The sequence below is a fragment of the Tubulanus polymorphus genome, chromosome 3, assembly GCF_964204645.1.
Source record: "Tubulanus polymorphus chromosome 3, tnTubPoly1.2, whole genome shotgun sequence".
NCBI classification, from domain to species: domain Eukaryota; kingdom Metazoa; phylum Nemertea; class Palaeonemertea; order Tubulaniformes; family Tubulanidae; genus Tubulanus; species Tubulanus polymorphus.
Genome location: NC_134027.1, coordinates 24386149 through 24406295, shown reverse-complemented (window position 1 = coordinate 24406295; position 20147 = coordinate 24386149). Strand labels below are relative to the sequence as shown.

General features: G+C 38.3%; 2 protein-coding genes across 3 annotated transcripts; one reads left to right on the top strand and one right to left on the bottom strand.

The window, feature by feature from the left end:
- Nucleotides 1–512: 512 nt before the first annotated feature.
- LOC141902489 (cytochrome b5-like) lies at nt 513–6823 on the bottom strand. The gene is made up of 6 exons (XM_074790243.1): nt 6612–6823; nt 3447–3483; nt 3260–3351; nt 2964–2990; nt 2820–2857; nt 513–1581 (listed from the first exon to the last, which is right to left on the bottom strand). Exons 1-6 carry the CDS (start codon nt 6729–6731, stop codon nt 1494–1496), a joined length of 402 nt encoding a protein of 133 aa, XP_074646344.1. The 5' UTR covers nt 6732–6823; the 3' UTR covers nt 513–1493.
- A 560-nt stretch (nt 6824–7383) lies between these two features.
- Nucleotides 7384–19771, top strand: LOC141901291 (tyrosine aminotransferase-like). Of its 2 annotated transcripts, none has more exons than XM_074788443.1 (12): nt 7384–7529; nt 10944–11268; nt 12697–12801; nt 14064–14131; nt 14940–15098; nt 15425–15616; nt 16042–16124; nt 16303–16372; nt 16454–16582; nt 17013–17096; nt 17189–17287; nt 17820–19771. In XM_074788443.1, exons 2-12 carry the CDS (start codon nt 11070–11072, stop codon nt 17994–17996), a joined length of 1365 nt encoding a protein of 454 aa, XP_074644544.1. In that variant the 5' UTR covers nt 7384–7529; nt 10944–11069; the 3' UTR covers nt 17997–19771. The 2 variants fall into 2 exon arrangements, with proteins under 2 accessions (XP_074644544.1, XP_074644543.1); XM_074788442.1 differs by lacking the exon at nt 7384–7529 and adding an exon at nt 8606–8826.
- The last annotated feature ends 376 nt before the right edge of the window (nt 19772–20147 follow it).

The window sequence follows — 20147 nt, the reverse complement described above, 5'->3', positions numbered from 1 at the left end:
TTCCTCTGTTATAAGTGAATTTCTTTGAATTCTTGAAATCGAACTACGGTGAGATTTTGTTAGAACGAGCCAGATATAAGTGGTTATCATGAACATATTTTCCGGACCCCCGGGGCCAGTTGCTCAAATGTTGATAAATATAACCAGCAGATGAATACCAGTTACAATGAACTTAGTCAACTATCCACTGGTTAACCCTATCCAACCTTTAGCAGCTGCTGCCCCTGAAGTTCATTGTAACAACGTATTACATTAGTTATGACGAAGAGCATAGTTGTCTCGAGAACATTCATGTGAATACAAGATAATTGAGCATGGCCCTAGTCTGAATAATTGATAAATAAGGGCGGGGGTTAGATCCTTAGTTGAATAAACACCTTCCACTTTTCTACGCAATTAAAACATCAAATCGTCTAAAAGAGATTCCTAAAATTGGGAATGACGGCTACTGGGTCCAGCCGGAGTCATCATCCTCTGGAAAATTATACAAGCGAATTAAGGCGAAAACGAAATTTTGCGATCAACCGACTGTTTTATTTTATATTATATTCTACTCAATTTACATGACAGTTTCCTCTCGATAACAAAAACGATAAGTAGTATTTCGAGAATCGCCGACAAAATGTTAAAATCGTCGCCTGGCGTTTTACCGCTCTTTGAATAGGATAATACAAACTGGTGCAAAATAATATTACAAAAAAATGTTCACTAATACACACGGTTATTTTATAAATTATATTAAATCGTTTATTCTCGGGTAAGGCAGAAATCTTGTGTTTTAGGAAAAAAAATTGGAAATTCACGGTTGTAAAAATGTGGCCTCTGAATCAAACTCAATTAACTATAGTTCAAATTGTTCACAACTTCAAACCAAATATTCAAATTTCCAAAATGTGTTTAAAAATAAATTACATGTATTATTATTATTATTATTATTATTACCTAAAGAAGCATATGTTATTGTTAACAAGCGATTTATTTTATACAGGGTTCTTACAGATCAGGGAATCCAAAATTCTGCGCGACCCAAATTTTCTGATTAGATTATAAGATATCCTCAGCGGGGGGGGGGGGGCTATTTCTTCACGAGTGGTTCCTTGCGGAGGCACTTGTCACCAACAAGAACCAGGGGCCAGTTGCATAGTCATGTATTAGACTAAAGACCAAGTTGCACAGTCGTGACTTAAGTCCAAAAGTGGTCTTAAATCTTGAGACTGGTCTTTAGTTGTTAGATTGGCTATAGATCTAAGTTGGTCTTAGACTGGTCCTAAGTCCAAGCCATGACTGCGCAACCGGCCCCGGGTACCAGAAATTTATATTCCCTGAACGTTGAAGGAACCCTGTTTACATATTTACTAATCATAACTTCAGGTCGTATCACGATTTGTGCCCGAATTTATATTTCAATCACACCCGACCGGGGGTAACAAAAATTGGCAGGTATTTTACTATATTATTTATTATTAGCGAGCTGCGGCTGGTTTGTGTTGTCGTTAGCTGGAGTTCGAGCTGACCACCAGTCGGTAGACGAGGGCGGCCGCGATCGCTATCGTGATCGGAATCAACCATGAAGCCCACGAACTGAAAATCGCAAAAGGAGAATACCATGATTAAACTTAAAGGTAAAAAAACAATTTTGCATTTTGGATACGTTGTATCTTCTAGGGCTAGTAGCTAAATTTCGTCAAGACAACTTTTCGAATTTCAACCCCGTTCCTCGGCGGCGAGGTCCTATTCAAGGTCATATCGCTGAAAACAGTTTTTAATGCCTAGTTCTGCCGCTAGGTGGCGCACTGGGCCCATTCTGTTCATTGACTTAGATAACTGCATTTTTAACTGAAAATTGAAGTGATCAATCTATATTATTTCATGTCTTTCCTGTATTGTGTTTTTCTATGTATCATCTTTTTTGACCTCCCTATGCTATTAATTTTAGCCAGGAGAATAAAGTTATATCTTATCTTATCATATCATTGATAACTAGACCCCTGTATCAACACTGTACCCGAGTTTCAGCAAGATCTACCAACTATTAATGAAGCTAAATAACTGAAAGACAGACACAGAAATAGGTCTAGAACGAGAAGAAGGGTCTCACGGAAGCCCAGGAACCAAAAAGTGAAATTTGATTCGTTTACGATTGAAGAGGTGTGAATGTAGTCACACTGACTTGGCCACCACGTTCCTACCTCGCGGGGATTCAAAGCTAATGGCGTGGCGAGACTCGTACGGTCCGTCTTTCCCTTAACTCAGGCTACACGAACTGTGAAAATATTTAGAGTAGAAATACGACGCTCAGGTGGACTGGTTTTATAGACCAGCGAACTGGTAAATCAAGTAGTAGGGGGTCGTCCATTTATTACGTATGCGGGAGGGGTCAGTGCAATTGCGTGCTGTAATGCTTAACCCTTTCAGTGCTGACTAATTAATACCCTATAGTGCTGGAGATAATTTGAAAAATTTTAAAAGTTCCATCCTAGTGTGTTGAATAACGGGAATACCACTACAGTGCGTCTACACCGCGGCACGGTGTATCGTTAGTTACTAATATTTGACAGGTGCTGCCATTTTTCAAGAGAGGTAATTACTAATTACATCAATACACCGCATTGCGGTGTACTAGCAAAATCTATCACTGATTCATACACCGCACTGCGGTGTAGATGCACTGAAAGGGTTGATGTATATGAAAAATTCAAATTTTAAGCGTACGTAATAAATGAATGATCCCTAGAGGGACTGGGGTTGTTATCCTGGGGAACAGCCTCGCAAAAGGACTGCCAACGGAATTTTTTAAAATTCAAAAAAATTCCACTTACCTCTCAGATGTTGAAGATGACGGATGAGTTGTGGAACTCTGAAATCATCATACATGAAACAATCATTAATTATCTGAATTTTTCAACGAAATTTAATCAGAAAATTATACGGTTTTGAATTAAATGGTCGGAAAAAATACTTACCGATTTCAAAGGGGCCTCTTTATCAGCCTAAAAAACGATAACATAAAGAAGTTGTTAAAATCTGCAAATTTCACACTCATCCTTACAGAAATTGCATATTTTCAGATGTATTTCTCCAAAAATATCTAACACCAAGGTTGGAACCCGCTAGTAGCCTATGACAGGCTGCTTGATCGTTAAAAATGCCTTTACTTTATGTCTTGGCCACAGCATTCTAATTTTCCTAGATTCGCCCTATGAATGTGATCAATTCTACAACACTGACCCCCCCTGAGACGGACCATCTCGAGACTTACATCGACAATTTCACCGATGACGAAGTCTTTCATCAATTCTCTTGCGTCGGTCGAATGTCCGACATCTTCAAACGGCTCCGTACCGAATGAACCTGGAATGGGAAAAATAATCGACAAAGAAAATTAATTCATCTACAAAATACGAAAAATCTATCGTCGATTCGCGTTATTTTGGAAGATAACTTACCAGCTTGTTCTAGTAGAACCTCCTCACCACCGGGATGCTGAAAATAGACACGAAAACAATGAATTTCAAGGGGTACGTTCGGGCAGTTAGTTACCAAATCGTTGGTGGTAAGCTTTTTATAATCGGGTGGGCTTATTCTAATGTGGTTTGTGAAAATATCCGATCGTGAAACTAAACCACAGACAGGTTACATCGCCCGCCCTAATACATCATATTGCTCAGAAATTTTAAGGGAAAATGAAAAATATCAACCTGTCAAACATGTACTTCAAAAAATATGGTCTTATGTTTTCCAATGATCGGATGCCCTTTTAACCATATATATCCTATTTTGAGGGTAAACCCTTCCTGAATCAGACCCTAGATCCATCCCTAGCATTCCATAGAGTGATGTGGGGACAAATAATCCCTGCTGGATACAGTTTGAAATTTGTCACTTATCAGGGTTTCACATGAAAAATGATGTATTTTTAACTACGGTATTTGGTGGTTGTCACTCAGGTTGGGGATTTACCCCTAACCAAGGGTAACTGATCTAGACAATCGGGCCTCGCTTTTTAAAAGAAGTGAATTATTCAATTTGTGCATATTCTATCAAAAAAGATCGAATGACAGTGCAGTGCACTAACCACATGGTCCCTGACACCCTAATCCTAACCCTGATCAGATCCTAGGCCTAATTGAATAGCGCTTACATGTTGAAATGATAATGAGCTCATCTAAAATAGGCAAACTCTCACTACTTGTATATTTGTGAAATCTGGCCATTCATCATTTCTATATTTTACTTATTTTAATCAGTGTGCGACAGATTGAATGCCTTAAATCTTCTAAACAACAGTGACATTTTGAATCATTCTACATTTTGTCTGAATTAGGATTTGCATAAACACATGTGACATAGCAACGCTTCAATCTGCCGTGTTAAACGCATAGCCATCATATTCATCATACCCTAGGACCTATGCACGAATCAAGGCTCTTGGTAGAACCTATCCATTTTTATCACTCCTAACACCCAACACTCACGACAAATCCCTAATGATACAACGGAACCTCGTTATAACAAACTCTAACAATTTATCGGTTATTACAAATCCTAGAATTCCATTCCGAATAGGGCAATTTAAATGATTTAATAGTGGATACAACAGTGAACCATCGTTTAATCACGAATCCAATGTATTAGGTCCTATATTTTAAGTCTAGGCTTCTGGGGCCAGTCGCACAAAAGTTGGTTAAGCATAACCGGCGGATACATGCTGTTATAACAGTTAGGTTTTCAATATGTTAACTATATCCACTGGCTGCACTGGTTATCTACCGGTTGGTTAACTCTTACCAACTTTTGAGCAACTACTGATGTTTTAGAACGATAACCATACTCAAACGTGGTGAACGGATAATAAGATAAAAACCCACTATCTACAGATTTAAAGAATTTAAAAACAAGAATTTATTTATTCGAACAATCTTAAATATATGGAATACACGACGTTTCGATCTCACCCTAGAGAGATCATCGTCAGGTGTGACTTATTAGTTATTATTATATCAGTTATTACTGATGTTTTCTAGAGCAATTTCTTAAGTTCTTCATCTTCATTAAAAAGTCTTAAAAGATCCGACTCCGGCGAAGTCGACTCCATGAAAAATATATATTCTAATAGTTTATAATCTTCAGGACAAAGTGCTACATGAAAACAGAATTAATTTATCAATTAATTCCCCCAGCCTTATGGATATCGTTTTCGGACTGATAAAATTCAAGAGCCAGTTAGCTAATGTATTTTGTAATATACTGAAGCGAGGTGTAATACCTTGATTTCGATGGTAATGCGTACTTTAACGCCTATCGTTATAAAGCTGGGTTTATCTATAGCGCTACACGCGACTGACAAAGGTCAAAATTATTTCACACAAATCTATGATCATTATGAATCAACACTAGCCAATTAGGCGCTTAATTTTATTTCGAAAAAAAAATTCCAACATTCTTCACAGCCAGACATAAATTTCCAACATTGCACAATCTCATTCTAAAAAGCCGATGCCAAAACTAAGTCTGCCTGAAACCCATAACAGAAACTTTGACAGGATGGCTTTGAATAGTAATTTGGATATTCTCTAAGCCACCCCAATGCCTTGCTGGCTTCATGCTATGATTAATTTTGAAAGACATTGCGCCGATGATAGACCGACTGCGTAACTTTCTTGTTTGGACGCATCTGTGATGAACTCGGTCTGAAGAATATTCATAAATTGTGATCGAGTGACGACTAAACAGCAAAATTTGCCTTGTAAATGAGAGATGCTTGATTAAGTAATTACACAGATGACATGTATCCATCAAAAAGTGGACATCCTTGGGTCTATTGGGTACCCCAAAAAGTAAGCGAAATATCCCAGAAAAACAGGTCTGTTGCTAAATTGACTACATAGTTAGGCTATCGGCTTCGGGCTTCAAAAAAGGAGGACCTGCGTTTGACAGCTTTTTGTCTTTAATGTTCTGTTCATTGCAACAGGCCCTGCATTTCAACCGCTATACCTAACCGCTGTACCGACGATACCTAATTATTTCTGCTTGCTAACAATTGTGAGGTGAATTCTGATGTCAATTTCGATTTATTTCATAAGAAAGCAGTTGACCTAATGTCTATTTCAACCTGACTTGAGAGCATACCAGGTGGCCTAGCTCAGTCAGTTTTGGTAGTACATACCTGATAAAGGTCTTAATAGGACCAGAAAGGACAGGCAGTCGACCTAAATCATCATTTTTTAATCCATTTGAAACTTTATAGTGAAGGATATCCAAAAAATCTTCACTGAAGGGGTTCATGAGAGAAAAGAGACTCCATGATTTGCAAGTTTAACAATATGTTTCCATGCCTACATACCAAACTTCAGTTGGTAGGCATGGAGACATTGTTGAACTTTCAAATCATGGAGTCTCTTTTCTCTCGTGAACCCCTTTCAATAAAGACTCTTTGGATATCCTTCAATACAGTTTAAAGTGGATTAAAAAACGATGTTTTAGGTCAGCTGCCAGTGCATTCTGGTCCCAATAAGACTTTTATCAGGTATGTTCTACCAAAAATTACCGAGCTAGACCACCTGATATGCTCTCAAGTCAGGTTGAAATAGACATAAGTCGAGTCCTCCTACCTCTTCCAAAAACTTGGTGACGTCGTAAACGATATCGTGGATAACGATCCAACACGAGCGGCTGTCGTTGTGTTTCTTCACTTCTTCAAGAGTAAACTGTTTCAGGTCGGCTTGAGACATTTTTGTGACGAGGAGGGGGCTGCAATTCAGTACCAGTTTAATCAAAGTTCAACAACTAGGAGAGTTCTGTCGCGTTGAACGGCAAATGAACCCGGAAGTGTAACTAACTGGCTAGCATTAATTCATATGCTCGAAAACCTGCAAGTGCAATTCAAACTCAAATTCTATATTCATCGAAATGGTCCGATAGTTTTCATTTCAATGGCACAGAGATGTCAATGATTAATTTGACTACTTCGTTTTTATTTAGTAAATTCTTGGTTACAAAAATACTCAATGAAATTTTTCTCCACCCTTTTTTTGCGGGGTTCGAACTGTAAACATTGCCGTCCCAGCCTCTGCTTCCTTGCACTTATTACCAACTATAAAAAACATAAACGTATCATTGGAACGAACAAAAATTCGAATATTGCAGTTTATTTGACAAATCCTGTTTTGTGGGGAGTTTATATGAACTTGAACTCTAAAATATAGAGATGGTTTGGAAAATATGAGAAAAAAAACATAAAAACCAAAAACATCTCGTTAGGTTTATAAGACAATGTTTCGACGTTTCGTTCCGAGCTGAAACGTGTGACGAATGACGTCACGAGAGCCAAGCCCTCGAATCGACCAATCACCAACTCCATAAATCTCACGACGCATTTCTTCCATTGACGAAAAACCAGCATTTTTATCGTCTAAAAACCTTATTTTCTACCGAACCAGAAGCATCGAATTAAGTCCGACCAACGTTCGAATTATCAGTTCACTCCACCGATTACGTCTAAACCGTAATCGCCCGCCGTCCGAGTCGAGGTAATCGAGATTTCGAGTTTAAAGAATACAGTATTTTTTTTACGCGTGCAGTTTTTCTCGCACATGTTTGTTTACGTTTTCATTAATGAAGCACGTGCGTTTGTTGACATTTAGTTATCTAATCTTTTAATGACGTTACTTGATATAAGACTACATTTTATTTATATAATATAACTCTAGTCTTTTTATTGCATTTCAAATCATAGCAATTTTGTTATTTTTACTAATATGTACAGAATCTTCTGATCTGTTAATTTCAAGATTTTTATTCTATATTTTGTGATGGGTATTCGTGAAAATTTACAAATCATTTGGCAATGCAGGTTTTTCTTAAAATAAATGGATTGCTTATTAAAAAAACATTTGATTGTTGAACCAAACCGAAGTCCAGTCTGACTGACTATTATTTGCATTGTCTGTTACTGACTAAGTCCAGTAAATTAGTTAAACTGAAGTCCTGTTTTGGACTTATGTTCAGTTAGTCACTCGACCTGCAGTCCCAATTCTTTCAACCTAATAATCAAAATCTGCGATGCTTTGACCAAATTTCTGTTTTGTGTCGAAGTGTTCAGTTTTTTATCCGATAAAGGACATCGAAATTCACTTAAAAATACAACCTTAGCTAAAGATAAAATTTACCATCGGATCTGCCCATCTGTTAGGCTAGATAATTATCGCTTTTTCGAATTAGGCCTTAAATGATGAATTGCTTTTGTTATAAATTGCTTTTCTCCCAGGCCCGTAGGCCTACTTTAGTACTCAGGCCCTAGTGATGATATAAAAACAAGGGATTTGCATAAAATACGCAGTTGTGATACATCAAAACATGAGATTTGCATAAAACGCGCGTAACTCATCGTCGATCCGCCCCTGGTTTATCTTCGACAGTCAGGTGGTTGTTTCCGACTATTCCATACAGCCTACACCAAAGCGCGCGGCATATGTTTCCAGTCACAGCTGCAGCGCTGGAAAAAATTTATCAAATACGTCACCGAGGGACTTAATTGTATTTTAACGTATCGGTTATTATTGATCGCGTTCGTTCTAGAATCCGGTGATTCGTCGATTCGCTGTGTTTGTTTATGCGCCGATTGATCGTATTGCGCAGTAGGTTTTTCTAGCAAACAGCTACGATAGATTCCGAGAGCGCGACGACACTGTTTTGACATCTCAAAGAATTTTAGCCGGTTTTTAATCGGGAATTTTTCTCAATTAGGCCTAGGCCTTATTCGATCGGCGGTTTCATATTTCTCGAAGGGTCTAATTGCCGGAGGATCTTACCATGTGGAAAATACAGGTTCGTGTGAATTGAATTCGAAACGTAAATCTTTAAAGAAAAACCTTAATACAGTTCTTAATCGGATCAGTTGTCACATCACTTCAGTCCTCAGTATTTCTAGTCTCAATTGGGTATTCACAATTTAATTGACTAACTGTAAATTGTCATTAAGCGAGTTTGAGTGTGCTCAAGACTGCGAGTTTTCATTGGAAATATTCTCAAAATATTTTTTTCCTTTGTTTGATTTAGATTAACCCGATAGATTTTTAGATGTGTACTAATTGTTTTATACATGGATTTTGTTAATTATGCTTTTTTCGTGATCCTATGAACTATCTTTTAACTTAGATATCGCTCTTAAAGTCAAATGAATTTTTATGGTACCGCTAAGAGAAAGATCTGATTTGAACATTGATTTGATGTCTAGCGGGCCTACTGTATATTGTCCAATTCAACTATCCCTCTCAGGTGGGAAAATTGTCATCAAAATAATTGTCTGTTTGCCGTAACACCGACTCACGTTTTCAGGATGAGTCGGTAGGTTTAACAATATCAAAAATGAAATTTATTTCAATGAATCCCAAAAAAAATTTTTCACTCGGTACCTCGGTACCCTTAAGGCAAACAGACCATTTTTTTTGGATGGCCTAGTGTTTAGTCTTTTTTAATGGTAGAAGAATTTTACTGATCCTAGATAAATGAAGCGTAATGAATTGTTATTTTGCACTTATAACTCAGAACAATGACCAGCCCTTATCTTACGCACAGCAAGACCATGTACCATATCACGTTTTGGAGTCCGTGGTAACACGCAGTACCGGTATCTATAGTGGATATGGTTATTTGGGTTCTTCAATCAAGCTGTCAATTTGATCGTTTAGAACTCTGTGTTTTACTGTGCTCAGTTCAATTTATTACTCTAGAAATAAGCGCCGGACAGAGTTTGTCGTCCCGGCAAGTACATGGCGCGATGACCACTGAATGACTGTCTGTGACGGTTTCAGAAACCGTTATCTGGTATCTTGTTTAAGTATTCAATGACCTATGGGGTCGTGATAACTTATCAAATATCTTTATATCGAACGACGTTCATTGACGGAAAATAGACGTCACTTTCTCGGTGGACACGTCCTGGGTATAGTCAGTCTCTCGGTGGTCGTTAAAAACTTCTGATATGAAACCGGCAAGTATATCGGTGGCATTTCGGGAGTAATTCAAATATCCTGTTAGGAGGGAGGGTTTCATTTGGACTCGGGTCTCTAACAGTCACCTGTGTGTGTGCTTTCCAGATACAACTCGAGTCAAACATTTTAAGCACTTGGTTCTATTCTTTCAAAATAGAAGTAAGATTTGATTGCAACGGTTTTTCCTTATTTCCAAGGTTCGATCATTCAAGATTGAAAAATATGTCAGGAACTCGTCTTTGAGTTAAGGAGGAAGTACTGATTTTCGACTTTGAGAAGTACTGACTTTCGCCTCAGTCCGACTGCTACCAAACAATGAGCCACTGGAGTCAGGCTCGAAACATTCGTTGAAGTTAGCAACAGTGTATAATCAGGATGGCCATCTTGACATATCTGAAAATCAGGAAATTTCATTTTTTGTAAAAGAAAAGCTAAAAAAAAAGTCATGGAAATTTGTTGAGATTGTTAGATCGCGCGTATAATCAAACAGTTTCCCTCTATGTTTTACCTATTTAGTTTTCCTGTGTTAATGGACTAGACCCTAGCATTTGAATTGTGGGGGGGGGGCAGAGAAACCCGAAAAAGGGCAGTTATATAGAATATAACAACAATATTTGCATGAAGGGTACTTTGCAAAAGAAATTTTTTTTTTTGGGGGGGGGGGGTAACTGCTCAATACGATTCTAAACAGGTGAAGTCAGGTAAAACCACTTGTATGTCAGGGAAAAGACGGGGAATTTTGTATAAAAAAAGCTTAAAATCAAAGGTCAGAAATTTCTTGAGATTACTAGATCGTGCGTATTATCAAATACATAGTTTTCGTCTAGCCTATGTCTTTTGTATTTGACTGTGTTAATTGAATGGATTCTAAGCAGATCAAGTCAGGGAAAACAATGTGCACGTCAAAGTGGCCACCGGAATAAATGAATGATTGTATTTTCTCTCGTGCAGGATCAGTACATTCAGCCGACTCCACTGTCGAAGGCCGCGGTCGAGTTTTCGTCGACGAACTTCGCGAGCACCGGGCGTCTGGCCGTACCGAAACTGAGCACGCAAACGCCGATCAGCGCGTTATCGATGGAACTACAACACGGAATCGGCTGCATCGATACAAACGGTTCGTTCATCAAGAGCTCGACGACGGCGACGAAACGACGAGAATGGAAAGTGACGGCGTCGAAAATAGCGCACGACACGATCAACCCGATCAGACGCGTCGTTGAGGGATTGAATTTACAACCGAATCCCGAGAAACCGATGATCGCTCTATCAATAGGTAAGAAACAGACGACTATGTCTGAAATACCCTCTGCTCCAATAAGCTATCCGATTGGTGCGAAAAGTTGGTGAAAATTTAGTTCATTTCGCAATTAGCAGGGTTGCCATCGACCTGGAACGAAAGCTTGGGAAACTCTTGGAACCAACCAGAGAAATCTAGGAAAACTCAGGAAATTTGACAAATTTCGTCATAATGATAGAAATCTAGGAATAGGTTTTAAGTTTAAACCTAGAAATTTCTCTGATTCGCTCAGGGAGTATTGTGTAATTGCATGGAAAACTCAGGGGGTTTGTAAGCGGGTGGAAAGAGGCCACCCTGTTTAAGGCCTTTATTTCCATATCGATTTTTAGCCTCCAACATCAGAGATTAGGCAAGTCATGTCTCATCCTTGTTAAACTCACGTTGATATTTTGGATTCATATATGGCGTCATTTTTCAAATTGGAGTTTTCTGATTTCTTAGAATTCAAGGAATTTGAATTTTTGTGGTACCTTGCCACAAATTTACCGACAGTCGCTGAAATTAATGTTTTCGAATGTCTCCCGTTAGCCGGGCAGGCAGTGGAATCAAACAAACTCTGCCACCGGCAAGTTTTAAATGCACATGATTTGAAAGGAACTTTTATATCTGTTGAATAAACCATGGATTAATTACGTTTCAAGGTCGGTGTAAGTTCAACGTGGAATGTAGATATTCGTAAAGTACTTATTTAATTGCATGTGTGCATACATGTGACATACACTGTGTTTTGTCTGGGTTAGACTGGCATAAAGCCAGTTGACAGTAATACAATCCCTGAAACTCCTGTCCTTAGATGACCTGCTAACGGTCAATAGTTTTATGAACGGCTAATGGCTTAAATTTAGGGATTATTTTTTTTTAATTTAGCTATTTGCGTCATAACTGATTTTCTTATTAATAACCGCGTTCACTGGTGGTTCAAGTAAGTGCTTGCCTTATTGACCATGGACTGCAAATAACCTCGAGTTGTTTTTCCCTAGTTAGTCCCTTCTCCAAGCTTTCTTTGTGATAAAATGTGGCCTTTGATAGTTTGGAAAATATGATTGTATGAAGAAATTGACATGTTTCTTCAAATAAAGCCATTTGTTGAATTTTTGTTTGAATTAATGTATAAGATTATGGTGGCCCCATACACATTTTACCCCTAATTATATGATCCAACCATTTTTCCAATCAGTCCACTGACTGAGGACAGTTTGTGCCCTAGCTGGAGCACGCGGTCCAGTAGCAGCCTTCAGGCTGTTTTATATGACATAGAAATGTCCACAAATTTTGATTATTTTGACTGAAGTTTGAACACTATAATCAATAGATAATTCATAATGTCATAAGTGGAGTCAAATGAAAGCAGTCATCTCCAGGATATTATACTCTATATAATGTAAAGAATATCGAATTTTTTAGGCGACCCGACAGTTTTTGGTAATCTTCCCCCTTCACCGGATACAGTCAATGCTGTAAAAGAGGTTTTGGAAGCTGGTAAATCCAATGGCTACGTTCCAGCAGTAGGTGAGTTCATATTTGCTGAACTTTAAACCGATTTTATAAAAATTCAAATGAATCACGGTTCGATTAAGTTCGTATGGAAATGGGCAGCATTATCTAATTTTCGACTGGGTGAAAATTAAGACTTGATTTCATATTTTGTGGTTTGATGCCGGTGTCAACATTGTAGTGTGAAGTGTGGGCGATCAGTTTTTGAAAGTGTGCTGATAAAATGTCTCAGGGCTGCAGATCACAGAATGCTATACGCGTAAATTCAACTGCATTTAGCTGAAAATTATGTACCAGTTTGTGCTCTTTTCAAAATTTGAATTTGGTCCCGGACCGAATTAGACTAAAATACCCAATTTGATACGAATAATCCGACACTCAGATGACTATTAGCCTCGTTGGAATTTTTATCAGCGCGACAAATTTCACAGAATTCTATATGACGGATTGCGTGCGAACGTACGTCGCATTTACATTAAAAAAAAATTGATATCTGGTTTATTCGGTCGGCACCAAGTCGAATAGCGGGATGGAATTAGGAGTATTGTTTTACAACCAAAAAAAAATGGATTTCATCGAATTTTCTCTGTTAATATCTATTCTAGACGTTTTCGTACTTAAATAAAGAATAGATCTTTTTTTCTCGTACGGTTATATCCCGCCCTGAGGTGGTAAAAGGTCGAGTTACTGTCTTCTCACACCCCGCTGTGCGATGGCAGGTCATAGTTTTTCCGGTGAATTCTAAATTTCTAAGAATTCGCGCGTATTTCTATTGTTATCCGTCTGAAAATGCCTGGTTATAATATATGTATTCCGATATTGAGCTGCCTAGCTAATCGTATAGTGTGTATATATCGCTCGTGAAGTTTATCGATGTCATCCGTGCTATGCAACAGCTGGTCGAAATCTATTCAATAAAATGTACTTTTTATATTACGAATCGATAATCGGGACAGCTGATTTTTGTCGGTATTGCATTCATATCTGAATGGATGGATCTTTTTTGCTTTTTTTTATCGAGAATTCTGTTTGCACTTTATCAGTTATATCGACCCGCTCTTCATTTGTGTGGCTGAATTTTTTTTATCCGACAATGTTATCATATCCACCACATACTGATAAGTGGGAAAATAATTTTCTGTTTTACACACACCCTGAAACGCCCACCTGCCCACCTTTAAGCGGAAATCAATGTCGTTGCCTCTGAACAAACAGAATTAATGTAATTAAATAAAACCTAACTGAAGACTTTTACCTGATTGATATTTTTATTGCAGGAATTGAGTCTACGCGAGCCGCTATCGCCCAATATTACAACACTGAAGAAGCTCCTCTCACTTCAAAGGTGCGTGCGATGAATTCTAAAATTCACTTCAACTTATGCTACATACCAGGACCCAGTTCCACAGTTCTGAGTTAGAGTTAACTCCGAGTTAAGATAAGTTCATTTTCAATGAGTTAACTCTGAGTCAAATCGTAACACAGAACTGTGGAACTGGGTCCAGGGTAGATACTTATACATATGAATACAATTTGATATGGATGAGATACATATACATATGTATACAATTTGATATGGATGTAGATTATCCAGTATGAATATAGATAATCTATTTTTGATATAAACTGTCGGTATTCAGTGAAATGCAGTGTTGATGTGTGATCTATGCATGTAACTTAAACCTCATTAGGACTGATGAAATTCATACGGTTGATGAGATGGATTATAACATCATGTCTCATGTAAATTAATGCCATCGATAATATCCAGATTAAGCGGGTTTCACTGGATATGATAATATTTTTCCATATTGTAGGTGTACGTTATGTAATTATTTAGATAGAATTATTAAGATATGTTTAACATAATATAGGTGTACATGATATGATCATTTTGATATGTACAACAACATAATGCAGGTGTACACAATGTTATAATTTAGATATGTATAGCATAATGCAGATGTAAGCAATGGAATTATTTAGATATGTATAACATAATGCAGGTGTAAATGATGTAATTATTTAGATATGTGTAACATAATGCAGGTGTACATGATAGACTTATTTAGATACCGGTATGCAAAACGTAAGATGGACGTTGTTTAGATTGGCCCTATACCTGATTAAGTATGTATTACCGATATTTACAGGATGTAATACTAACCAGCGGATGTTCCAGCGCGTTAGAGATGTGTATTACCGTGTTGGCCAATCCGGGACAGAATATCCTCGTACCGCGTCCGGGTTTTCCCCTCTATACGACGCTCGCCAACTCGATCGGCATCGAAACCAAGCATTACGACCTCGTGGTGAGTTCGTCGAATAGGATTTGACCGAAAAGGGATGGTTGAATAATTCAAGACTTAAATTTTGAAGCAATATGGGTGGATTTAGATAAGGACAGTTGAATCTGGTCTTTTAAAGTGAGCAAGTTGCGCTAACTGTATCTCTAGGCTACTTCTTCAAAATCAAAGCATTCGTACATATAATCCCCATGATGATGAGAAAAATTTGAAACGTTTCACAAATCAAATCCAACAATGTCATTTTGATAAACCAGTGAAATTTCCAGACTACACTAGATACGAAACTCATTTATCGAAATATTTTTCTCCTCGTATTTTTTCTGAAATAGCCCGAACGCGGTTGGGAAATAGATCTGGATCATTTCGAGTCGTTGATCGACGACAAAACAGCTGCGATCGTTTTGAACAGTCCGTCGAACCCGTGCGGATCGGTGTTCAGTAAACAGCACATCAAACACATCCTAGAGATCTGCGAAACGTACAAAATTCCGGTCATCGCCGACGAGATTTACGCATTTTTCGTAAGTAGTTAATTATCAATACTTTATTCAACCTACAAGCTGCCGGCAAAATGGCTTACCTATTCAATGACTCGGTTGAAATTTTGTTCATTTAGATTTTAGGACTCCTAAAAAGTTTTTCTATAGCCCCATTTCCATATATTTGCATGTAGATTACCCCCTTGAACACTGCCTAGTCCTCTTATTTGCAGCCACAGTAGCAATTCCGATACGTCCTAAAGATAACTATGGCCATTTTCGATTGCGCTCTCCAGGAGATGAATTAGCTTCTTGCAGTTTCTGCCAATTCTTCCATCTCCGTAACAGTAGAAATGTTCTCCTGAGAAAGTTATTCCATCATCAGGAAGCACGCAATCAAAAAGGGCCGAAGAGATTTACGTATTGAAACTACGATGACGTTCATTTATAAGATTCATATATTTCAGACATTCCCAGGAAATGAGTTTCATTTCACGGCTACTCTGACAACTACGGTTCCAGTCCTATCGTGCGGTGGACTCACTAAACGGTACATATAGATTTCTTACGTTTCCCTTCAACCTTAGCACCGCTCGGAGTATAATTAGCAGGTTTAAGTTTCCTTCTTCCCATGAACCCATTGAGCACCACTCGGGCATTGTTACAATGACTTTCGACCACTTCTTTGTTTTTATGATGAAATGTAAATCATTGTTCTTCTCGTGTAGGTACTTAGTGCCAGGCTGGAGGTGCGGTTGGATTCTTATCAACGACAAACAGGGAATATTTGGCGCCGAAGTGAGTACGGTAATTCTATGAGGGTTGATAAATTTTCTTCGAACAAAAACGGTTATGTGAAAGTTTTCTGATGCATTTTAGGTTCGACTCGGTCTACAGAATCTGATCACGCGATTCCTCGGACCGAATACCCTGATACAAGCCGCCGTTCCTGCTATTCTCGCTAATACCAAAGAGTCGTTCTTTGAGCAGACAGCCATTCACTGTCAGGTGAGAATAGTACACTACGGGATAAAATTTCGCCCTTGAGTCATATCTCTTGTTCGAACCAAATTCAAAGAACTGTAGAACCAGGCCCAGATTGTTAGATTTGAGAATTTCTTATAAAGAAACATCATTTATCGGGGCTATCAGAGTGAAAACAGACACACACATCATAGAACTGGGCCCGGTGTTATGGACTAGTATTAACTTAAACCTAAATTACATAAAAACTTTCTCTTTTATGTATTTTTGCTTTAACCCTGGGCTGAACTCGATTTAAGTTGATATAACAACTCTATCAGACTGGATCCAGTTCCACTGTTGTGAGTTAGAGTTAACTTGGCGTTGATATCAATTCAGTCAGAACTGGATCCTGGTCCCAAGTCAAAAGCATTCTTCAAATTGTTAATTATCATGATTTTTTTATGATTTACAGAAAAACGCTGAGATCTGCTTCAAAGAGCTGTCGAAAGCTAAAGGTCTACACCCGATCATGCCTCAAGGAGCCATGTATTTCATGGTACGATTACATATAAAACAAAACGCATTTCCATCGTTTGCAGAATGATTTCGACTTTTTCAACGAAACTTATATTGAATTATTATTTGCAGGTTCGATTCGATATGGCTCATTTCCCCGAGTATAAGACTGATCTGGAACTGGTCGAGGCTCTTGTATCTGAGCAGTCCGTGTTCTGTCTGCCTGGAAAGGTACCATTATTTTCTATGTCGGACCCTCGCCCTCCTCAAATAATCTATACTTGATCGCTCAAGTATTCTACCGAATTTTGATAATCCTGACTTTGAATGTGTTCAGTACTTCACTTGAGACATTTTTGATAGAAAATGAACTACAAACACCAGACGTTAGACATCAGCACATTTTCAAAAACTGATCGTCCACACTTGTGTTCAGTACTTCGTCTGAGACATTTCTAATTGGAAATGTACGAACACCAGCTATTGGACATTTTATCAGCACACTTCCGAAAACTAATCGCCCACACTTCACATGTGTTCAGTACTTCACCTGAGACATTTTTAATTGAAAACGAACTACTAACATTGAACAGACAATTTATGAGCATATTTTCAAAAACTGATCGTTCACACTTCACACGCGTTCAGTACTTCGTCTAGAGACATTTCTAATTGAAAATGAACTACGAACATCAGACATTAGACATTCCAGAAAAAATCCAGCTGCAATCTTGTATTTTAATTCGCGGTATTTCTATTTCAGTGTTTCAGTATTGCGGGATACGTACGCATCGTTCTAACCGTTCCCGAAGAGCAGATGGTCGAAGCTTGTAAACGCATACAAGAATTCACGCGCGATCACTACACGATGAAAAAACACAACGAAGTCGCCATGGAAACGCCGATGGAATACATCATGAACGGCATGGCCGCTCACTAATGAACCAGCCGATGACTTCGACGATGACTCCGACGACGACTACCGCGTGAAATATTTCTTTGTAGAATTTTTTCTGATCTCAAGTAGTCTTTCTCGACCCATCACATTCCATAAGGGGTCGTTCGTAAAGTGCATACGCGAAATTGCCCCAATTTTCAAATGCCCCCTTTCCCACTGTTTTAGTCCTAATGATAATTTGAAAGTTTTAAGAAATTCCACCCCAGTGCGTTGTATAACGGTCATACCACTATAGTGTATCTACACTGTGGTGCGGTGTATTGTTAGTTACTAATATTTATAACGTTTGATAATAGTTGCCATCTATCATTGGAGACAAAACCTAATTACTAATTACATCGATACACCGCGGTTTGCTGTTCTAGCAAAGTCCATCACCGATCCATACAGCGCACTGAATGGGTTTAAGATCTTGAAATAGGGATGATTGTCTCTCTTATACATTTGGTTCTGTATAGTTGTCTGGGGTGTCCCTTACTAACCCATCACATATGCCAGGAACGAAATATGACGTTGAAGTGGCCATTCTTGATGGACACGTACTTCACTTTATGAATGGCTCCTAGTATTAATTTATTCTTCTTATTATCGCTATTCCGTGAGCTGACTGTCATTTATTTATAAATTATATTTTAAAAAGCATTTCTGGGATAAACGTAGGTCGTGGGAGCCACACTATTTTCACCTCTCAATTTCTAACATTGCTGTGATAATGATCTGTTTAAAAAATATGTATCCATAGTGTGAATGTCTCCTTACTCCTGCCCCGTGACACTTAATCGGTATAAGATAAATTTCCAGTCAGTAAAGAGAGAGAGTCAGAGTCGACTGAATTTTGTTCAAATATTTACATCTTGCAGCTGAAAAATTTCAGCATCTCAGATGCATTCTTGTATGATGTATGTCATCCTACCCTCGCAGGGATTTGAACCTGATGGCATCGAGACTGCCATGGTACGAAACCCTGCCACACTAGACCGAGTGCGCAGGTATATGCCATTATTAGCCAATCAGAAATCCTGTTTTATTTCAGCGCGGGTTTTTCCATTTATAGTTTTCCCATGAAATTTGCCTAATCGATTATACGACAAGCAATCTGATTGGTCCTAAAAGTTTTCTTGCGGCAAATCTACGCATGTACCTGCGCACCCGGTCTACTATGGCTGGGTTTCGTGCCGTGGCTGAATCTAGTGATGCTATCAGGTTTGAATCCCTGGCGAGGGAGGATGGATGTATGTATGCCTCAGATGCCGTTCCACAGTTGTGCCATTACAATTTTATTCTAAGGCCAAATAAGTTGCTAATGAGCTTTAAACTGTATGAGTGTCAAATGTGTCTGAACTCGCAACTGTGGAACTGTGGATCCTACTTGTTTTTCCCTGACTCTATGAATGTTGACTAGATTTACTAATCAGTATTATATATATGTACCGTATCTCAACATGACAGCAAATAGGCTTGTCTACACTGAATTCTGGGGTCTGTAATTACTAAAAACCTCGCCTAACTAATGACGTACTGGGACCGCGGCGAAAGAAATCCCGAGTTAAAGATCGAAAAAATGAGATCGACGAACTCGTAAAGATAATTTCCTTTTCATTTGCGCCAGGCGAGGTTCGCGGTACTTTTCTTCTTTATCGAAACATAAGCCGAACGCTGATCGATTTGGTCACGATTGATAGAACACTATATCCGTGTTGACGCAATGTAGAGAGAATCCCACAATTATAACGAAAAAGTCAGAAAATGAAACTTCGAGGTAGTAGTTTATTCAACGTTTCGACTATATCCTAATAGTCATCTTCAGGAATAATGATGTTAATGGTAATTATTCCTGAAGATGACTATTAGGATATAGTCGAAACGTTGAAATAAACTACTATCTCGAAGTTTCATTTTCGGACTTTTTCGTTATAATTGTGGGATTCTCTCTACATCGATTCGGTATCTGGCAAGATGGCTGTCAATGTTTGATCGATTACGAAATAAGCATCTACACACATGGCGCTTATACATTAGATATACGTAGTGTTATAACCGAGAAATTAACTCATTAATAAAGTGATTTCATGTAGATTAAGTACGCATTTTTTCGTTCGGTTTGGGCTTTAATTAAACGATCTCTTAACGATA